The 22,382-nt window shown below is 39.0% G+C and overlaps 1 protein-coding gene across 4 annotated transcripts; it reads right to left on the reverse strand.

Annotated features, from left to right (window-relative positions):
• Positions 1-2,967: 2,967 nt before the first annotated feature.
• Positions 2,968-20,567, reverse strand: si:dkeyp-75b4.10 (ladderlectin). Of its 4 annotated transcripts, none has more exons than XM_051703855.1 (6): positions 20,434-20,567; positions 20,247-20,328; positions 19,695-19,795; positions 4,299-4,433; positions 3,838-3,949; positions 2,968-3,047 (listed from the first exon to the last, which is right to left on the reverse strand). In XM_051703855.1, exons 2-6 carry the CDS (start codon positions 20,314-20,316, stop codon positions 2,983-2,985), a joined length of 483 nt encoding a protein of 160 aa, XP_051559815.1. In that variant the 5' UTR covers positions 20,317-20,328; positions 20,434-20,567; the 3' UTR covers positions 2,968-2,982. The 4 variants fall into 4 exon arrangements, with proteins under 4 accessions (XP_051559815.1, XP_051559814.1, XP_051559813.1 ...); XM_051703854.1 differs by lacking the exon at positions 4,299-4,433 and adding an exon at positions 17,592-17,726 and having other exon boundaries at positions 20,434-20,562; XM_051703853.1 differs by lacking the exons at positions 3,838-3,949; positions 4,299-4,433 and adding exons at positions 17,131-17,242; positions 17,592-17,726 and having other exon boundaries at positions 20,434-20,553.
• Positions 20,568-22,382: the final 1,815 nt, after the last annotated feature.

A 22,382-nucleotide genomic window follows, 5' to 3' on the forward strand; every position in this document is an offset into this window, starting at 1 on the left:
TTCTTTGAAGTACTTTGAAGCACCAAGCAACTACAGAATGGTGCATAAATAGTTGTATATCAAAGTACCATGGTATTACCATCTGATACCATCAGAAATCACATTGTTATTGCCCAGATGTGCTCGCTCGCTCTCTCTCTCTCTCTCTCTCTCTCTCTCTCACATACTCACATACACACCTCTTATAAAAACTTCCAGTACATACAGAAATGCAACAGCTAGACACAGAATTACAGGATAAGATGAATAGTATACTGTATGTAGCAGAGTTTTTATACAGAAATGTGCAAATTAAATTATGTTCAAATGGGTAAGGGTTTGTAGAGGTTGTAGTATAAATATTAAAAATAAAATGTAAAAATGGCTTTGATAAACATCATGTGAATACATCTTTTAGGTGCTTTGTCTATGATGGTCCGTCCACACTGAGGCCGTTGTGAAGAAGGCTCATCAGCGCCTCTTCTTCCTGAGACGGCTGAGGAAGTTTGGAATGAACCGCCACATCCTCACACGATTCTACACCTGCACTGTGGAGAGCATCCTGACTGGCTGCATCTCCGCCTGGTACGGCAATAGCACCACCCACAACCGCAAAGCACTGCAAAGGGTGGTGCGAACTGCCAGACACATCATCGGAGGTGAGCTTCCCTCCCTCCAGGACATATACACCAGGCGGTGTGTGAAAAAAGCTCGGAGGATCATCAGAGACTCCAGCCACCCGAGCCATGGGCTGCTCTCACTGCTACCATCAGGCAGGCGGTATCGCAGCATCAGGACCCACACCAGCCGACTCCATGACAGCTTCTTCCCCCAAGCAATCAGACTTTTGAACTCTTGATCTCTCACGATCAAAATACATCAGCACTGCACTTTATTACTCTTATATCTCACACCGGACTGCCATAAATTATATTCTCTTAACAACACACTGGCAACTTACTATCAACCGACAGCCTGAATGTCAATACAGTACAATACAAACTACTGTATATTTTATATATACTATATATATACAATTTTTTTATTGTATAATGTGTATTCTATATTGTGTGTATTGTATAATGTACATTGTATGTTATTATTTGTATATTGTGTTGTGTGTAATTATGTGTATATTAGATTTTAAGTTGTGTAAATTTGATGTTTATTGTAAATTGGTATATGTCTCATCACTGTCACGACTGCTATGTTGCTCGGAACTGCACCCAAGAATTTCACACACTATTGCACTTGTGTATATGGTTGTGTGACAATAAAAGTGATTTGATTGATCTGATTTATGCTCCGTGCATTTGCTTAAATGTAGCGAGCTACTTTTGGCATGTAGCTTGTAGTGTAACTTGCTACTTTCTCTGAAGTGTAGCTTTTAGCTTAACAAATTTTTCTGTTGAGTAGTTTGTAGCTTAGCTAGCTAAATATTTTAAGTAGCTTGCCCAACACTGCCTATATGCTAGTGTACTTCTAAACATTGACTTAAATTGCGTATAAGCAGATAATTTACATGCATTTAAAATTTGCAATCTTTCTCTTTATAGTTAAACAGTTTAGACACATTCATAACATAAAAACATAAGTCTTTTAATGTACATGGATATCTCAGTATTTCAAAAGTGTCCTTGTTAGGGCACTTTCCAAGAATTGGGTACACTTTTAAAAAGCATTAGACACAAATGCATTTTTTTTTTTAAACGGTATGTTAGATAAACTATTATCTAACATAAATTCACCTAGCATGAAAAGTAACATAGCAAAGTAGTAAAGTTTTAAAGGGATAGTTCCTCCAAAAAATGAAAATTCTCTCATCATTTAGATTTTTAGAAGAATATCTCAGCTCTGTAGGTCCATACAATGCAAGTGAATGGTGACCAAAATTTTGAAGGTCCAAAAAGCACATAAATGCAGCATAAAGGTAATCCATACGACTCCAGTGGTTAAATCCATGTCTTCAGAAGTGATATGATAGGTGTGGGTGAGAAACAGATTCGTTTTTAAATCCTTTTTTTACTATAACTTCTCCTCCCTGCCCAGTAGGTGGTGATATGCACAAAGACTGCCAATTGCCAAAAACAAAAGAAGAAGAATGTGGACGTGAAAGTGGAGATTTATAGTAAAAATTGACCTAAATGTAGATATGGATTTAACAACTTGAGTCAAATGGATTACTATTATATTGCCTTTATATGCTTTCTTGACCTTCAAATATCTGGCCACCATTCAGTTGATTTAACTGGACCTACAAAGCTGAGATATTCATCTAAAAATCTTTGATTGTGTTAAGCAGAAGAAAGTCATACACATATGAGATGGCATGAGGGTGAGTAATGAGAGAATCTTCATTTTTGGGTGAACTATCCCATTTGACACTTTAACCAATCCAACAAATAAGATCATACAATGACATTAATTTGACATATGTGTTGACTTGATATTCAATTGATTGTTTTAAAGCTATTTTTGATTATTAACTCATTTTAATTACCAAACAAAATAATATTTAGCTGTGTTCCACATTTTGCATTTAGCAATTGCATACTTGTGATGTGATTTAATAACAAATTCAAATTTAATATTGATAACAGATATATATTAACTTCTGATGACTCTGTCAATAAACAGAATACATGCAACAGTACTACTGAGTTTGTGATTCTGAATCTGTCATAGTCAAACCACATCTGTCAAAATTAACAGTAATGTTAGAATACACCACGTTTTGTGTGATAGTGCATTGCCAGTGAAATCAGATGTATCTAATGTTGCTGCATTCACTGTACATTCGAGGGCAACAAACAAAGAAAAATGTACATTTAAAATTTGCAGTTTATTTTTGCAAGTATGGATATGAAAATTCAAAGTGAAAATATGTCTGTTACATTCAGCAATATTTATGAAAAGTAACTATTTCAAGGCTTTGGAGATCTGAGATGGACAGACATGAGATTTAAGAACATTCACCAAATGTAGGTTGTTTACAATTCAATTCTAGCCCATTTGTGACACAGAGGGGAGACGTGTATCGCAGTGTGCATCATTCCAACGGAGCTCATCTATGGGATTTCACAGTCACGTTATTCAGAAAAAGACACTGCAAAACATGCTATGGTGCAATCAGAAGGCTATAAATGTAAAGTTGGAATAATGCTAATAAAATAGCTTAAAGAATATTAAGTTCAATACAAGTTAAGCACAATTAACTGCATTTATAGCATAATGTTAATTACAAAAAAAATAGAGTAAGGCATTTACAATGAAAGTGAATGGGGCCTAAAATCCTGTAATCCTGGAAGTGGTTATAACTTTACACAGATAAGGTTAGTAATTGATTATATCACACTAAAGTCATGTTAACATGTATAATGTTTACGTCTTGTGGCAATACTTTTGAAACAGTGTGTATTTTAATGTTTACAGTATGTACTGGCCCCATTCACTTCCCCTATAAGTGCCTTAATGTCAGTGGCGGATTTAGGCATGGGCGACATGGGCAGGCTTCGCCCAGGGTGCCATACAAGCTAAAACCACTACTGCAAACGTGATTTTTTCTTTTTCATTTTTTTTCGTTTTTTTTTTTTTTTTTTTTTTAAACGAGGGGATAGGTGGGTGAAAATTATTTTTTGTGTTAATCGAAATTATTCCGGAGATGCTGTTGATTCAGCTTAACTTAAATTGAACTCAGAACATTCCTATAAAACCACCTTTGGTACAAAATATTGCTTTTGTTTGATGTTTCATGCTCACCGCTAGGTGTCACTAAAGTCCAGCGCAACATATGCAGAAAATTACTGTGTGCATCTTTAATTTGAGGAAATAGGCTGCATAAACATCTAGTAGTGTTACCTCCATAGGCCATCTCAACGCATTTTTCAGACTCTCCTCCATTATTTGGCTTGCCGGTATGCCAGTCATTGTACTCAAACTTTGTTCCATCACTCCAAAGCCAGATAAAATCCTATTTAATACAGTAACATTACAGAAAGCAATTATGCTTGTTGTCATTTCTGTACAGTGGCCCAAAAATGTATTTGGACACTTTTAGACACTTAAGTTACACATAAAAATGTCTGAATGTCATTGCATTAGATAACAAAACATTAAACTTAGTGTACAAACAAATGATGCAGAGGCTTTCCCAGAACTAACATCATGAAATCATGATATTTAAAGCACAAACACTTTCTATTTATTTTGAGTGTTAAAAAGTCCTGCAAAGCTGCAATCAATGAGTCAAATGATAATTAGCTGGAAATCTCCTTTTCATATTACTGGTACTTTTAAGGAAAATGAAAAATCATCTGTACCTGAGTTGCATCATGACCACCAATCCAGGTCCGAGTCATGGAATCAGCTTGTTTTTGCACAAAGGTTTGTAGAAACTTGTGAGTGGCTGAACTGTGGATTGACGCAAGGTTTCCTCCGTGATCAATGCATTGTAGCTGTAAGGATAAATTGTTTTAGTCCACTGTAACTTTAATAAACTGAAATATAATATCTAGCGATATGTTATTTAAATTATTCACAGTATCATCATAGCTCAAACAATGTCTCATCTACACCATGTGTTCACAATACTGATCTGTGTCAGTCAACATGCATCATTTGCTGCTCTTTCAATGCAGTAATAATATCATAATTGCTAAAACGGTTGAGCAGAACAGAGCAGATATGCCATCTTTCCCAGTAATTCCTGCAATAAGTTCTTACAGTATATTGTGATCAAGTTTTAGTGGATATTAATTGTAATTTTGCAATATATGTAGGAAAGTACAAGATGACGCAAAGACAAAAGTTACTGAGTGTAACGTTGGTGTTGTGGAAGAGATGAGACGCAGGAGTAGACACTTTAAATCTTTTAATAACAAATGCTGGAGTGGAACAAACAACAACGCTAAACTTCACAAAATAACCATTAAAACATAACACTTCAAGGACTAACAATCGAATGAACGAAACTAGATGGAATTTATACACAAGGAGCTAAATGAGGGAATGGAATACAGGTGAGGACAATGAGGAGCAGATGGATGTTATGAGGGCAGTGCACTATGGGAGATGTAGTCCAGGGGAAAACTTCAAAATAAGAGTCCTAGGAAGACATGAGGGAGACAGACTGTGACACTGAGTGCACCTTTAACATTAGTTAATGCACTATGAACTAACATGAACTAAAAATGAACAATTGTATTTTTATTAATACAATTTACAAAGATTAATAAATGCTGTAAAAAAATATATTGTTCATTGTTAGTTCATAATACCTTATGCATTAGCTAACGTTTAAAATGGAATTGTTACTGGAAGTGTTACTGATGAATTTAATCAAATCAATGGTATTGCTTTTAGGATATATAGTATCCATACTGCACAGTTTTAGAGAACATAATAATACCTCAGCCTCAGCCCATGGTTTCCTTTCACTGAAATATTTAAAACACTGTGATCCAAATTTGCTCCAGCCGGCAGAGCATATTCTAGCAATACTTACAGCTTCTACGAAAAATGTTTAGTAATAAATGAGGTTATTAGAGATAATAATTATTATTATTAAAAGTTCACACAAAAAGGAAAATTCTGTCATCATTTACTCACCCTTGTGTTGTTTAAAATCCATATGACTTTCTTTTTCTCCGTGGAACACAAAGGAGATGTTAAACTGAATGCACCATCACCTGCTTTTTGTGTTCCATTGAAGAAAGAAAGTTATAAGGGTTTGGAACAACATGAGGATGAGTAAATGATAACACAATTATTAACTATGCCTTTAAAAATGATTAGAGATTAATAATAAAAAATAGATTAGTATCTAGGATTGTGGAAATTGGGAACAAAAGACTTACAGTATCAACAACAAAAAAAAACTTTTTTTAATTAAAACTTAATAGCATATAATGTATATGATTTCAGTATATTCTGTTTTTTTTTTTTTAACCATAACTCTTCATCTCTCTGATTCCATTTTAAACCAGTGCATAAAGGAGGAATGTTGCAGAAGTCCACGTGCTGATTATGTCCTGTTTAAAAACATGAAGATAGAGTAATATAATGTATAAATGATCAGAAAAGTTTAATAAAGTAAAACACTAAGAATGCAAAGACAGTGCAAAAAAATGTCACACTCAATGGATCCAAATTTAACTCAGTGTGTCTGTCCAACAGAGCAATATTCAGATCATTGCTTCAAATCAGCTCTTTTTATACCCAGTACTGTAGCTCACTCACAAATGTGTGTACATTTTGGTTAAAAACGCCAATGAAAACATTTTATCGACATCTCATTCCTTATTAGGTAAACATTTTCTTTTCTAAAACCTAATCATGAACTTCCTCATTTTTGAAGCCTTACAGCCGACAACATTTAACAGGAACATGCCGTTGTATGTGAATTCAGTGCAACATTCTTGTCAAAGGTGATTAATGCTTATTGAAATAAAAAGCACATTAACAAAACATAAATCAGTGTACTGTGTTTTTTTTAGGTTGTGGATTTTCACTTTCAGCACAAATGGATTGACATGGTTTCACGATCACGCACTCATCAGCCCTCATCACCGTCACTGAAAGAAGAGCACACACCCCCTCAGTCATTGTCTGGCCTTTGTCATTGTCATCTTATGTTTGTCTGATGTTACAGACTAACCTCGATCCAGTCATCTTTTGTCTCCTTGTCTTCTCCCTTGTGTTTGTGTGTGTGATCTAGAAAACTGTAAGACTAACCCTCAGTTGCTATCTGACCATCCTGCCTTTCAAGAACCTCGCCATTGATCATCTTACCAGTTTAAATACTGTGTTCCTGCCGATTCAGTAATAAACTTGCCTGTGTTATTATCCTTCTCTATTGTCATTGAGTCTAAGCCGGCATGTGACACATGGATGCAATTTATTAGGCCACACGTCATAATTTAGTCGATTTTAAAAAGGGATAATTTTCTATCCGTTCCGAAGTGGAACTTCAATAAATTGCCCTTGAAGGTCTCTGCGTTGTTCTGTCTTTTCTGAGTGCTGAAGTAAAGCAGTTATTGTTAATTCAAACTTTTGATTCCATTATTCATTTTATCTGACTCCAATTTTATATTAATCTGACTCCAATTTTAAGTTGACCTCTAATTTATATTTCAACTCTAATTAATTTCTGATAATTCTTTTAATTTAACACTTTTAGGTTAATGATTACTCTAAATCCTCTTCTATCCATTGTCCTTTCGATCTTTGGAGACTTACACCGGCCGTTATTAAATTACGTAAACCTCCCGAAAATGGATAGCCAGTTCCGTTCTTAGTCAGCGGTTGTAGGGTTAACTAATATCATCTGGTTTGGCCTGTCTCCTAACCAGACGATATTGCCGCTTAGTCACGTACATACAACTTGCTAAGACGGGCGGTGAGCAGTGACTGAGAGTCTTTAAATGGCTTTCTCCTACCTGGTTGTCCTGAGTGGTTTAAATTCAAACTGAGAGTCTTTAAATGGCTTCCTCCTATATTAAAGCTCCAGTAATGATATAAATGATTTCGGAGGAATTCAGAATAAATCCAATAATAACAATGTATTTGTCAGGTAGGATATAAAACATTGTTGCAGAAATTCAAATCAAAGCCAATTTTACATGATCAGAATAAACAAGCGTTACTAAAAATATAAGACAAGTCAAAGAAACATACCTGATAAAACTACATGCAGCGGTACAGCATGGGAGATCTGCTTATAGATTCCCCTAGCTTCCTGGCAACTTTCCTTAAATATCTAGACAGAATAAACATTGTGTACCAAATGGTATTATCCTTTGAACAATGAGAATTTGGGGGTGAATGGGTTCTTCACTTCCTGGGGTTTAACCTTGTTAACATACAGGAGATAATTTCAATTGTAGGTCAAGGAGGGCGATAGACCTCCAGAATTATGCAGTATTTGGCAAAGACCTTATAACTTTGTTACCATTAGTTTTATCAACATGGGAAAGAGACCACTATACCAGTCGCACAGATACCTCTTAAATGATATCAAACACATACAGTTGCATTCTTTGTTTTCATGGTATTTGTTATATTTTTACATATAAATCTTGTGTCTTTGTGTTGGTCCAGACCTGTTGAAGGGGAGAAGGGGGAAAGAGAAGAGGGGCAGCAAGGTGATTTGCAATTTATCACATTGTGGTGATATTCAGGTGAAGATTTCAGCTTTGTAAAACAATCAAAAGGCGATTTGCAATTTATAACACGTGGTGATATTCCGGTGTAGATTTCAGCTTTTGTGAGATAGTTCTATGACGTTGATTCTCGCAGAGTACTTTGACTTTTACCGGAAATGGAGCTTTAGGTTGTAGACATCCTGGTGCCAGCCTTACAAGATGGTTGCCCATGAAATGACAAATGAAACAGTGAAGTCTTTATACCTCCATTTGAGGTAAATGTTCAGGTTATAGCAATCAGCAGTTCAGCAATATCTTGACAAGAACCTTCTTAAGAGATTTTAAATATACTATATATGGCATATATTGCAAGGCATATTCAATATTTCTTTTTGTACTGGAGATTAGTATTTGGGGAAAGGTCTGGGTGATTTCTTAAAAGTCATATGGTACAGTGGGGCCAAAAGTGTATTGAAATTGTTAAAATCATCTTGAACAAAACTTTAGTTTTCAGCCTAGTTTTACTCAATAGCAATAACAGAATACAATACATTTATACAGTATGTCAACAGCAAATTAAAGAGGAAACTTAATATATTGGGAAATTTTCTAACAGCTAGAAATTTCATGATGATTTGTCATTTCATTATCTTTATTTATGAAACACACCTGCAATGAAATATGAGTTAGCTTCAAGTCTTGGCCCATGGTTGCATCAGGTTCAGGGGCCAGCTGCAAGAAACCCCTTAAGTTGTGAAAACCCTTGGTGACATAGCTGTACAATTATGACTAATGGTTTTCTTAACTTTTATTGCAACCGTGCTCAAGCATACTCTAACATTTTCTGTATTTCTCAGCCCCATCATTTTATCAAGACGATGAACCCAATTAAAAAGTTATCCACATTTACTATACCAGAAATCCATGGTTGACTCAAGCTTAGTTCAATTAAGCAAGTTATGCCATAAGTCATATGCGCAAAGTCAATGGGCATGGTCATGAAGTTTTGGTACTTTTGTGCAAGCATGCGCTAAGTCTAGGCACAAGTGGGTTTGGCGCACAAGACGCTAATGGGCAGGGTCAAGTGCAATTTAATTTGGAGGTTAATTTCCGGTTATTCCACCGTCTGTGTCCTATTATATTGTCCATTCCCTGACAAGCACCAGCGATATAAACAAAGACAGCACATTCATAAGAAGTTGGTAGTGTAAATGGACTGTATTTAATGAATTAGAAGAATAGAATAATGGACTTACATTATTTTGTGCATTTACTGTGGCCTATTTGAAAGTTTTATTCAAAAATGTGAATAGGGAATGTGGTTCAGGATATGGATGTAGGCTCTGTTAAATTATAGAGAATATTATTAATCATTTTATCTACTGACACAAATCATGACTAGTAATAACAGTGATTGTATCAGTACGCACTTCACTTCTACCGGTCGATTCTGATTTTGATAAATTAAATGTATTTATTGAAACACAAAATTGCACTTCATACAAAACAGTGGTTAAAAAAAATAATAAATCATACCAAATCCAAACATTTTACTCTATCCAGCTTCTTCCACCAGCCCGGTTTGCAGTGACATAAAAATCACTCTAAGACAACAGGTGGAAAAATACCAACACAAATTAGACCATGAATACAATTGTAAAACAATAATAATAATAATTGAAAAATAAACCATGACCTATAGATAGTTTAACACAAATATCATACATTTTTGTTTCATAAAACTGCTACATGTAACATATTTGGGACTTTAATTATGTCATGTCTTTTATTTTGAAGTTTAGATCCCTGTTCATTCTCAGTTAACTGTTTCCTGTTCCTGTTACCTCCCTGTCATGATTGTTTCTCAGCTGTGTCTTGTTAACTTGTTAGTCCTTGTGTATTTAAGCCCTCTTGTTTGCTTTTGTCCCTTGTCAAGTATTGTTAATGTGTAATGCTATTTTCAAAGTCATAGTCAAGTCTTGGTTTATGTTCTGGTTTCTTGTTTTTGTACTTACAATGTTTTTTCTCACTTTGTTTACATTAAACTGCATTTGCGTTCACATCATTGTGTTTGTCTGCTATTCCTGCCTGCCTCTCAACGTTACACTACAACAGTGTTTGTCATGGACATAATTTGATGTTCCATAATATTTTCAGAGTTTGGACATGAACGTTTTTACCACCAAACTAAAAATGCATGAACTGAATTTAGACTTTGTGCTGAAAACAGACGTGCTATTAAAAGGTCTTAGCACAATGACCTGTTCCTCAGAAAAATAGCAAATAGGACTTTGCGCTACTTCATTAACATACAAAACGCCCACAATTTGCGTGCGAACACCCAGAGATAAAGAGCGCAAAGTCTCCCACCCATGCCCACTTTTGCTTTGCGCTGGCACGAAATTGCGCTTAGAATTAGAGCACTCATGAAAATTGTATAAGACATAGTGCACGGTCTTTGTGCATACCACTGCGCATTGCATGCTTACAAAAAAGAGCCTTTAATCCTGCTTTTGAGACAGTGCTTCTGCCCCTTGGATTGTGTTTCGAAATGGGTTTGTTATCTAACTGGACAGTTATTTTGTTTTGCTGTCACTGGAATTTGAGATCTCTGCACATGAATCAGAATCCATTATCATACAACAAAGGGAGGATAGCATTTAAACTGCCTGAAACAAACTGCACTTGTTTTTGACATGCTGTCACATGAACCGTATCATCAGGAGAGCAAGGAGTATTCAAAACACAAAGTAAGGTCTGTTGAAAATGTTTACTCAGATCCTGCAAATGTGAAAAAAAAAGATGTGAATTTTGAATGGTACATTGCCACACACATTCAGACAACAGAGTCATAGGTAAGAACACATCCAAAGATTCTTCTCAAGTCAAATACAATTAATCTACTTGCTAGTGTATTTTGTTTATTCATTTTTATTGAAAGACAGTCACATGATAGATATTATTGTTAATATAATAATTGTGAATTTGCTTAGTAATAATAAACCAAACATAATTTATTTTTTTGCACAAAATTTCAACATCTGACTACTGCAGTGTCTGTTTGTGTCAGTCAGGACATACATGAAATTGATGCCAAATGTGCCAAACTTTTACAAAATGCTTATATGTTTTTATTCCACATTTTGCATTTAGCAATTGCATACTTGTGATATGATTTAATAACAAATTCAAATTTAATATTGATAACAGGGCAGTGGTGGCTCAGCGGCTAAGGCTCTGGGTTACTGATCCAAAGGTTGGGGGTTCAAGGGCCCAAGTTGCCACTGTTGGGCCCTTGAGCAAGGCCCTTGACCCTATCTGCTCCAGGGGTGCCATATCATGGCTGACCCTGCACTCTGACCCCAGCTTAGCTGGGATATGTGAAAAAAAAGAATTTCACTGTATATGTGCAAATGTGTGATAAATAAATATAATTATTATTATTAATTATTAACAGATATATATTAACTTGGGATGACTCTGTCAATAAACAGAATACATGCAACAGTACTATTGAGTTTGTGATTCTGAATCTGTCATAGTCAAACCAATGGGACCATTTAGGCACTTTTGAATGTTGTCCAAGCCTGGACAACACAATTAACAGTAATGTTAGAATACACCATGTTTTGTGTAATTGTGCATTTGCCAGTGAAATCAGATGTGTCTACTGTTGCTGCATTCACTGTACAATTGAGGGCAACAAACAAAGAAAAGTGTACATTTAAAATTTGCATTTTATTTTTGCATTCAGCAATATTTATTCATTCAGCAATATTTATGAAAAGTAACTATTTCAAGGCTTTGGAGATCTGAGATGGACAGACATGAGATTTAAGAACATTCACCAAATTTAGGTTGTTTACAATTCAATTCTAGCCCATTTGTGACACACAGAGGGGAGACGTGTATCGCAGTTTGCATCATTCCAACGGAGCTCATCTATGGAATTTCACAGTCACGTTATTCAGAAAAAGACACTGCAAAACATGCTATGGTGCAATCAGAATGCTATAAATGTAAAGTTTAAATAATGCTAATAAAAGAGCTTAAAGAATGTTCCCTTTCTGTCACTCACTCGACGTTGTGTCGATGTAGTGACACTAGGGGTCGCTCTTGAGAGCCCTGATCACCTCAGATCTTTGAGAAAAGGCCAATGATAATTGGCGAGTAGAATTTGCATGCCACGCCCCCGGACATATGGGTATAAAAGGGAGCTGGAACGCAGGATTCATTCAGATTTTTTCTTCGGAGCTGAGCGGTTGTACTGTCAGCGAGCTGAATACTACTGCTGTTCCATTCACCTCTTAAGAAGCGTATGCTGTTGGATATACGGCGCATTTCCAGCGGCTTTCTCTCCTTCTGGACGACAAGTGCAGATTTCGCCCCTGGGCGCTTCGACAGCACTAAAAGTGTGTATATTCCTACTAAAGAGTATATTTTTTCTGTTAGAGCACACACATTGACGTTAAACATCTTTTTAAAGACGCTTCTTTTTAAAGATGCCTTTCCGTCTATATGTGATTCCTGGATGCGTTCGCTATCTCTCCGCCTCCGACGGCCACGGGCGCTGCCTCACGTGTCTGGGCAGCGATCACACTGAGGCAGCATTTGTGGATGGTTCATGTTCTCATTGCAAGAATATGACAATGGCAACGTTGCGGTCGCGGGTTTCCTTCTTCCGAGGGAAAGCCACTCTAGCCGCCCCCTACACTGTGCCTTCTACCCATGGGTGTGAGGCTGGCACTGGAGGCGATTTGGGGAGTTCAATGGGCACGGTCTCGCCGGGTAATTCCCCACGGACCTCCCATTCCCCAGCATGCTCATTTGCTCCCGTCCGGTTCCGAAATGAGACCAGCCTGCATCATGGCTGGCTTTACGTCTCTTACGGGGCCCGTGAGCAGGATGAGTCTTCGATTGCTGCATTGGAGAGCACACTGGTGATGTCGGATGCCGAGGACTCGACTGGGCTGCCAACTTCGGGTCTGCCTGCCTAGTTGGAGGCCGTCGCGAGTATCGGTTGGACTGGAACCCTCAAGGCTCCCCTGAGCGCTCGCGGCTTGATGATTGGTTCCTGGGTTCGGGGCGCCGCTCATGGCCATGCCCCCCCGGTTCCTTTCTTCCCAGAGGTGCATGACGACCTCACAAGACGCTCTGAGCACCTTTCGCTGCCCGAAACAGACTTCCGGGTTCGTCCGCTCTCACTACCCTCGATAGCTGGGCAGTCCACAGGTACACGGAGGTCCCTCAGGTTGATCATGCGGTTGTGATGCACCTGTGCCTGCAAAATGCCGCCACCTGGCGGGATCGTCCGGCTCTCCCCTCCAGAGCCTGTAGGACTACGTCGTCTCTGGCGGAGTAACCGAGACGTTAAGTTCAATACAAGTTAAGCTCAATTAACAGCATTTATAGCATAATGTTAATTACCAAAAAAAAAAAACCTACAGTGCCGCTGGACAGGCTGCCTCTGCCCTACATGCCATGGCCCTCCTGCAGGTACACCAGGCCAAAGCACTAAAAGAACTGCACGTGGGTAGTCCTGATCCCGATATGCTGCAGGAGATGCGTTCGGCGACCGCCCTCGCCCTCCGGGCGACAAAGGTCATGATGTCCACCTTGGTGGTCCAGGAGCGTCACCTGTGGCTGAATCTGGTCTAGATGAGGGACGCAGACAAAGCACGCTTTCTCAACGCGCCCATCTTCCAGATTGGACTTTTCGGCGACACCATTGAGGACTTTACCCAGCAGTTCTCGGCGGTGAAGAAGCAGATGGAGGCCATCCAGCACATCTTGCCCCAGCGCGGCTCAAGATCCCGCACCCCATCTGCTCGCCGAGGGTGTCCCCCTGCGGCAGCGAAATTCCAGGCGGCTCCTGCTCAGCCCAAGCCTAGATCTCGGCCCCAGCATAGAGCCCCCCGCAGGAAGCTGATGCCCCGTCTCTCAGGCCGGCACGAGGACCCGGAAGGCTCCTAAGCACCCCTGAGTTGGACGACCCAGGGAGCGAGACATCTGCTACAGAGGTGGTATCCAGACCACTCCATCCCCCGCTGGAGGGCCGGGAGGTAAATCCTTTGTTTTCTTTTTTGTTCACCGCACCCCGAATGGGCTCACTCAGACTTGGTTCTCGGACCTCACGCTCCTCACGACAGCACCTCCCTGGTGGATTCCCCTGAGGAAGGACCTTCTTTCTCAGGGATGGGGTACCCTCTGGCATCCACACCCAGACCTCTGGAATCTCCATGTCTGGCCCCTGGACGGGACGCACAAGGTCTAAGCGGTCTACCATCAGCAGTTGTAGACATGATCACTCAAGCCAGAGCTCCCTCTACCAGGCAGCTTTATGCACTAAAGTGGCACTTATTCGCGAATTGGTGTTCTTTCCAAGCCGAAGACCCCCAGAGATGTGCAGTCGGGTCAGTGCTCTCATTTCTGCAGGAGAGGCTGGAGGGATGGCTGTCCCTCTCCACCTTGAAGGTTTATGTAGGCGCTATAGCGGCTCACCATGACGCAGTCGACAGTAAGTCCCTTGGACAGCACGACCCGATCATCAGGTTCCTCAAAGGCACCCAGAGGCTTAATCCTCCCAGGCCATGCCTCTTCCCCTCATGGGATCTCACTGTGGTCCCCCTGGGCCTTCGGAGAGCCCCATTTGAGCCGCTAGAGTCAGTTGAGCTGAAAGCTCTCTCCTTAAAGATGGCCCACCTGATTGCGCTCACCTCCATCAAGAGGGTGGGGGACCTGCAAGAGTTCTCTGTAAGCGACACTTGCCTGGAGTTCGGTCCGGCAGATTCTCACGTGATCCTGAGACCCCGACCGGGCTATGTGCTCAAGGTTCCCACGACCCCCTTCAGGGATCAGGTGGTGAACCTGCAAGTGCTGCCCCAGGAGGAGGCAGACCCAGCCCTGTCTTTGCTGTGTCCAGTGCATTCTTTGCGCACCTACTTGGATCGCACGCAGAGCTTTAGATGCTCTGAGCAGCTCTTTGTCTGCTTTGGTGGACAGCGGAAAGGGAACGCCGTCTCCAAACAGAGCCTTGCCCACTGGATCGTGGATGCCATTGCACTGGCCTACCAGACCCAGGCCATGCCCGCCCCCTTGTGGGTTTGAGCACACTCTACAAGGAGTGTGGCGTCCTCGTGGGCACTGGCCAATGGCACCTCTCTAGCAGACATCTGCAGAGCAGCGGGCTGGGCAACACCCAATATTTTTGTGAGATTTTACAATCTCCGGGTTGAGCTGGTTTCATCCCGTGTTCTTTCAGGTACGAACAGGTAGAGTTCAGTAATACGGAACAGCTGGCCGCAAGGGTGTATCGCTTGCGTATAGCGCCTTTCCCCTCCCCTGAGGCGAAAATGTGCGCTTTTACTCCCAATCGAGTTCACGAAGTCGTGGACCCTGGATGTCCTTCCTCCCTAGCCCTATAGTTCATGAACTCGGCGGAGGAATTCGTAGCCAGCCACACTACAGTGTTTAATATGCCCTGTACTGGGATAGGTGCTCCACAGGTGCCGATTACTCCGGTAACCCCTGTGATGTGTATTCTGCTGTACGGACTCCCTGTCGGCGGACCCGTGTCTCCCTTGGGCAGAGCTCTCTCTGCCCCCAGTCGCTGTGTTTGTAGAGTTCCCCCCCTTTTATCGTGGCGGGATCTACCACCGCGACTCTTCCATGTGTGGCTGCTGAACCCATGTGTCATATTGCCACATGTTGACCTCCCCTTTTGGGCAGGATGTAGTCTTCACCAGGTCTTTCCCCCCTGAAAGAATAGGAAAGGAAAAGAACACCTTCCCTGATGCATATGATAGCGTTAGATTGCCCCAGCTGAATCTAATACTCTGTGGAGCGAAAACATAGAGAGAAAAGGCCGTGGCTGGCGCGGCCTGCTCCCATGCTAGTTACGTTGCTTCCCCCCCCTCAGGGATGTGGGGAACTACATGACGTCTTTTGGGGCGTTGGGGGAGGTTACGTGCAGTCTGATGCATCTGCTATTACGCACGCAGCAGCTTGTTCACATAACACGGTTCAGCTGTTGTGGCGTTTTTCCATAGTGACCCCTAGTATCACTACATCAACACAACATCGAGTGAGTGACAGAAGGGGAACGTCTCGGTTACTGTCATAACCTCCGTTCCCTGATGGAGGGAATGAGACGTTGTGTCCCTCTTGCCACAACGCTGTATTAGTCGCTGAAATGGCCGGGACCGTGTCTTGGCTCCTCAGCACAAAACCTGAATGAATCCTGCATTCTAGCTCCCTTTTATACCCATATGTCCAGGGGAGTGGAATGCAAATTCCACTCGCCAATTCTCATTGGCCTTTTCTCAAACATCTGAGGTGATTGGGGCTCTCAAAAGTGACCCCTAGTGTCACTACATCGACACAACGTCTTGTTCCCTCCATCAGGGAACGGAGGTTACAACAGTAACCGAGACGTTAAGTTCAATTCAAGTTAAGCTCAATTAACAGCATTTATAGCATAATATTAATTACCAAAAAAAAAAAAAGGCTAAAATCGCAGTCACAGTAAGGTATTTATAATGAAAGTGAATGGGGCCTAAAATCCTGTAATCCTGGAAGTGGTTATAACTTTACACAGATAAAGTTAGTAATAGATTATATCACACTAAAGTCATGTTAACATGTATAATGTTTACGTCTTGTGGCAATACTTTTGAAACAGTGTGTATTTTAATGTTTACAGTATGTACTGGCCCCATTCACTTCCCCTATAAGTGCCTTAATGTGAACATGATTTTTTCGTTTTCGTAGGTGGGTGGGAATTATTTTGTGTGATAATCAAAATTATTCCGGAGATGCTGTCGATTCAGCTTAACTTGAATTTAACTCAGAACATTCCAATAAAACCACCTTTGATACAAAATATTGCTTTTGTGTGATGTTACATGCATACTGCTAGGTATCATTAAAGTTCAGCGCAACATATGCAGAAAATTACTGTGTGCATCTTTAATTTGAGGAAATAGGCTGCATAAACGTCTAGTAGTGTTACCTCCATAGGCCATCTCAACGCATTTTTCAGACCCTTCTCCATTATTTGGCTCGCCAGAATGCCAGTCATTGTACTCAAACTTTGTTCCATCACTCCAAAGCCAGATAAAATCCTATTTAATACAGTAACATTACAGAAAGCAATTATGCTTGTTGTCATTTCTGTACAGTGGCCCAAAAATGTATTTGGACACTTTTAGACACTTAAGTTACACATAAAAATGCCTGAATGTCATTGCATTAGATAACAAAACATTAAACTTAGTGTACAAACAAATGATGCAGAGCCTTTCCCAGAACTAATATCATGAAATCATGATATTTAAAGCACAAACACTTTCTATTTATTTTGAGTGTTAAAAAGTCCCACAAAGCTGCAATCAATGAGTCAAATGATAATTAGCTGGAAATCTCCTTTTCATATTACTGGTACTTTTAAGGAAAATGAAAAATCATCTGTACCTGAGTTGCATCATGACCACCAATCCAGGTCCGAGTCATGGAATCAGCTTGTTTTTGCACAAAGGTTTGTAGAAACTTGTGAGTGGCTGAACTGTGGATTGACGCAAGGTTTCCTCCGTGATCAATGCATTGTAGCTGTAAGGATAAATTGTTTTAAAGTACACTGTACTGTATCTTTAATAAACTGCAATATAATATCTAACAATATGTAGTTTAATTATTTAAATTATTCACAGTATTATCATAGCTCAAACAATGTCTCATCTACACAGTGTGTTCACAATACTGATCTGTGTCAGTCAACATGCATCATTTGCTGCTCTTTCAATGCAGTAATAATATCATTATTGCTAAAACTGTTGAGCAGAAAAGAGCAGAACAGAGCAGAAATGCCATCTTTCCCAGCAGTTCCTGTAATGATATGTTCTTACAGTATATTGTGATAGAGTTTTAGTGGTACTGAGGATTGACAGTTATTGATATCAAATATAACGTAAGCTTGCAAGACACCGTGTTTTTGTACAAGGCAACTCTATATAGTGTATTAAAAGATGAATTGGTAACAATTTACAATAAGGATCTATATGTTAACATTAGTAAACTACATTACTTAACATGAACTAACAATGAACAATACTTTAACAGCATTTATTAATCTTGGTTAATGTTAATTTCAACATCAAGCAATACAAAGTTGTGTATGTTAAAGGTGCATTTTTTTCCTCATTAAAAAAGTTTAACCCCTAAAGACATGAATTGTAATTTTGCAATATATGTAGGAAATCATGACCACTCACATTAAAATGAAGACTCCACTTAGAAACTTTATAAAAGCTGTTTTATTCTACGTTGAGAGGGTCCGCACATGGGGGCTGCCATGTTACAATCACATGACCAGCCGAATACTAGTCACTTCATCTCTGTAACCATCCTGTTATTTGACACTTTCACTTATTAATTGAAGTAATCGTGGCTGACTGTGAATACTAAATTTCTACAATGGCATCTGGAACTGAAACTATTGATTTGAAATGGTACTGCATCCAAGTCGTGTCAGTGAAAGTCCAAGGTGACACAAAGACAAAAGTTACTGAGTGCATCTTTAACATATGAACTAACATGAACTAAAAATTAACAATTGTATTTTTATTAATAACATTTATAAAGATTAATAAATGTTGTAAAAAAATATATATATATTTTTCATTGTTAGTTCATAATACCCAGGGTTGGGAAGGTTACTTTTAAAAAGTATTACGCTACAGATTACAGAATACATGCTGTAAAATGTCATTTTTAACGTATTTCATTAGATTACTCAAAGTCAGTAACGTAATCTAAATACTTTGGATTACTGCTTCATTACTGCCAAATATTTCACTTGTTTTGATTATAAACAAGTAAATAAAGTAATAAAATTAACTTAAATTTATCTTGCTTTAAGGATTTATTTATATTTTTACAGAAAAACAATATTTATATTCTCATTAAGAATAAGATTTTTGCAGTACATCTTTGCTCTAATATCACAGGTCTTACTAGAGAAAAAAAGTTATGCTCCAACATGCATTTTCTTGTTAAGCTTTAGAAATGTGATGTAGCTCCTCTATTAAGCTCCCAAGGGAAAATTCCTCAATGACGTCATATCTACCTTTTCACTCACAACAGTATGAACTTGTATGAATTTAACACATCTTAAGAAAGTGTTTCACTGCTGTTCGAAAGCTCCTCAGATTGCATCGTTTATATGGATAAATGTTTTCCAACTGAATAGTCTAAACATTAAATGCAACAAATGACAATAAAATGCAAAGTAATCTTTTCAGTAATCAAAATACTTTTTGAATGTAACTGTATTCTGATTACCAATGATTTAAACTGTTACTGTAGTGGAATACAGTTACTATTATTTTGTATTTTAAATACATAATCCTGTTACATGTATTCCGTTACTCTCCAACCCTGATAATACCTTATGCATTAGCTAACGTTTAAAATGGAATTGTTACTGGAAGTGTTACTGATGAATTTAATCAAATCAATGGTATTGCTTTTAGGATATATAGTATCCATACTGCACAGTTTTAGAGAACATAATAATACCTCAGCCTCAGCCCATGGTTTCCTTTCACTGAAATATTTAAAACACTGTGATCCAAATTTGCTCCAGCCAGCTGGGCATCTTCTACCAAGATTTAGAGATTCTACGAAAAAGGTTTAGTAATAAATGAGGTTATTAGAGATAATAATTATTATTAAAAGTTCACACAAAAAGGAAAATTCTGTCATCATTTACTCACCCTTGTGTTGTTTAAAATCCATATGACTTTCTTTCCTCCGTGGAACACAAAGGAGATGTTAAACTGAATGCACCATCACCTGCTTTTTGTGTTCCATTGAAGAAAGAAAGTTAAAAGGGTTTGGAACAACATGAGGGTGAGTAAATGACAACAAAATTATTAATTATGCCTTTAAAAATGATTAGAGATTAATAATAAAAAAAAATAGATTAGTATCTAGGATTATGGAAATTGGGAACAAAAGACTTTCAGTATCAGCAATAAATAAATAAATTAATACAAATTATAAAATACACTTAATAGAATATAATGTATAGGATTTCAGTATATTCAGATTTTGTTTTTTTTTTTTTACCATCACTCTTCACCTCGCTGACTCCATTTAAAACCAGCGCAAAAAGGAGGAATGCTGCAGGAATCCACATGTTGATTATGTCCTGTTTAAAAACATGAAGATAGAGTAATATAATGTATAAATGATCAGAAAAGTTTAATAAAATAAAACACTAAGAATGCAAAGATAGTGCATAAAAGGTTCACACCCAGCAGATCCAAATTTAACTCAGCCACAGTGTGTCTGTCCAACAGAGCAATATTCAGATCATTGCTTCAAATCAGCTCTTTTTATACCCAGTACTGTAGCTCACTCACAAATGTGTGTACCTTTTGGTTAAAAACACCAATGAAAACATTTTATCGACATCTCATTCCTTATTAGGTAAACATTTTCTTTTCTAAAACCTAATCATGAACTTCCTCATTTTTGAAGCCTTACAGCCGACAACATTTAACAGGAACATGCCGTTGTATGTGAATTCAGTGCAACATTCTTGTCAAAGGTGATTAATGCTTATTGAAATAAAAAGCACATTAACAAAACATAAATCAGTGTACTGTGTTTTTTTAGGTTGTGGGTTTTCACTTTCAGCAATTTATTAGGCCACACGTCATAATTTAGTAGACGATTGCCCATGAAATGACAAATGAAACAACAGTGAAGTCTTTATACCTCCATTTGAGGTAAAGGTTCAGTTTGAATGAAATATAAATATATCTTGACAAGAACCTTTCTTAAAAAAAAGATTTAAAATATGCAATATACAGTGCATCCAGAAAGTATTCATAGCGCTTCACTTTTTCTACATTTTGTTATGTTACAGCCTTATTCCAAAATGGATTAAATTCATTATTTTCCTCAAAATTCACAAACAATACCCCATAATGACAACGTGAAAGAAGTTTGTTTGAAATCTTTGCAAATTTATAAAAAAATAAAAAATACAAATAAAAAAAATCTCATGTACATAAGTATTCACAGCCTTTGCTCAGTACTTTGTTGAAGCACCTTTGGCACCAATTGCAGCCTCAAGTCTTTTTGAGTATGATGGTACAAGCTTGGCACACCTATTTTTGGGCAGTTTCTCCCATTCTTCTTTGCAGGACCTCTCAAGCTCCACCAGGTTGGATGGGGAGCGTCGGTGCACAGCCATTTTCAGATCTCTCCAGAGATGTTCAATCGGGTTCAAGTCTGGGCTCTGGCTGGGCCACTCAAGGACATTCACAGAGTTGTCCCGTAGCCACACCTTTGTTATCTTGGCTGTGTGCTTAGGGTCGTTGTCCTGTTGGAAGATGAACCTTCGCCCCAGTCTGAGGTCCAGAGCACTCTGGAGCAGGTTTTCATCAAGAATGTCTCTGTACATTGCTGCATTCATCTTTCCCTCGATCCTGACTTGTCTCCCAGTTCCTGCCGCTGAAAAACATCCCCACAGCATGATGCTGCCACCACCGTGATGAGCGGTGCCTGGTTTCCTCCAGTCATGATGCTTGCCATTCAGGCCAAAGAGTTCAATCTTTGTTTCATCAGACCAGAGAATTTTCTTTCTCATGGTCTGAGAGTCCTTCAGGTGCCTTTTGGAAAACTCCAGGCGGGCTGTCATGTGCCTTTTACTGAGGAGTGGCTACCGTCTGGCCACTCTACCATACAGGCCTGATTGGTGGAGTGCTGCAGAGATGGTTGTTCTTCTGGAAGGTTCTCCTCTCTCCACAGAGAAATGCTGGAGCTCTGTCAGAGTGACCATCGAGTTCTTGGTCACCTCCCTGACTAAGGCCATTCTCACCCAATCGCTCAGTTTGGTTGAGCAACCAGCTCTAGGAAGAGTCCTGGTGGTTCCAAGCTTCTTCCATTTACAGATGATGGAGTCCACTATGCTCAATGGGACCTTCGATGCTGCAGAAATATTTCTGTACCCTTCCCCAGATCTGTGCCTCGATACAATCCTGTCTCGGAGGTCTACAGACAATTCCTTGGACTTCATGGCTTGGTTTGTGCTCTGACATGCACTGTTAACTGTGGGACCTTATATAGACAGGTGTGTGCCTTTCCAGATCATGTCCAATCAACTGAATTTACCACAGGTGGACTCCAATCAAGTTGTAGAAACATCTCAAGGATGATCAGTGGAAACAGGATGCACCTGAGCTCAATTTTTGA

This window comes from Myxocyprinus asiaticus, chromosome 7 (assembly GCF_019703515.2).
Source record: "Myxocyprinus asiaticus isolate MX2 ecotype Aquarium Trade chromosome 7, UBuf_Myxa_2, whole genome shotgun sequence".
NCBI lineage: Eukaryota > Metazoa > Chordata > Actinopteri > Cypriniformes > Catostomidae > Myxocyprinus > Myxocyprinus asiaticus.

Coding starts and splice junctions, on each gene's coding strand:
- si:dkeyp-75b4.10 (XM_051703852.1), bottom strand. CDS start 20,316: ATGTGGATTCCTGCAGCATTCCTCCTTTTTGCGCTGGTTTTAAATGGA. Junction 19,796..20,246: donor CAGCGAGGTGAAGAGTGATG/GTAAAAAAAAAA, acceptor CCTTTTTCGTAG/AATCTCTAAATCTTGGTAGA. Junction 17,727..19,694: donor AACCATGGGCTGAGGCTGAG/GTATTATTATGT, acceptor TTATCCTTACAG/CTACAATGCATTGATCACGG.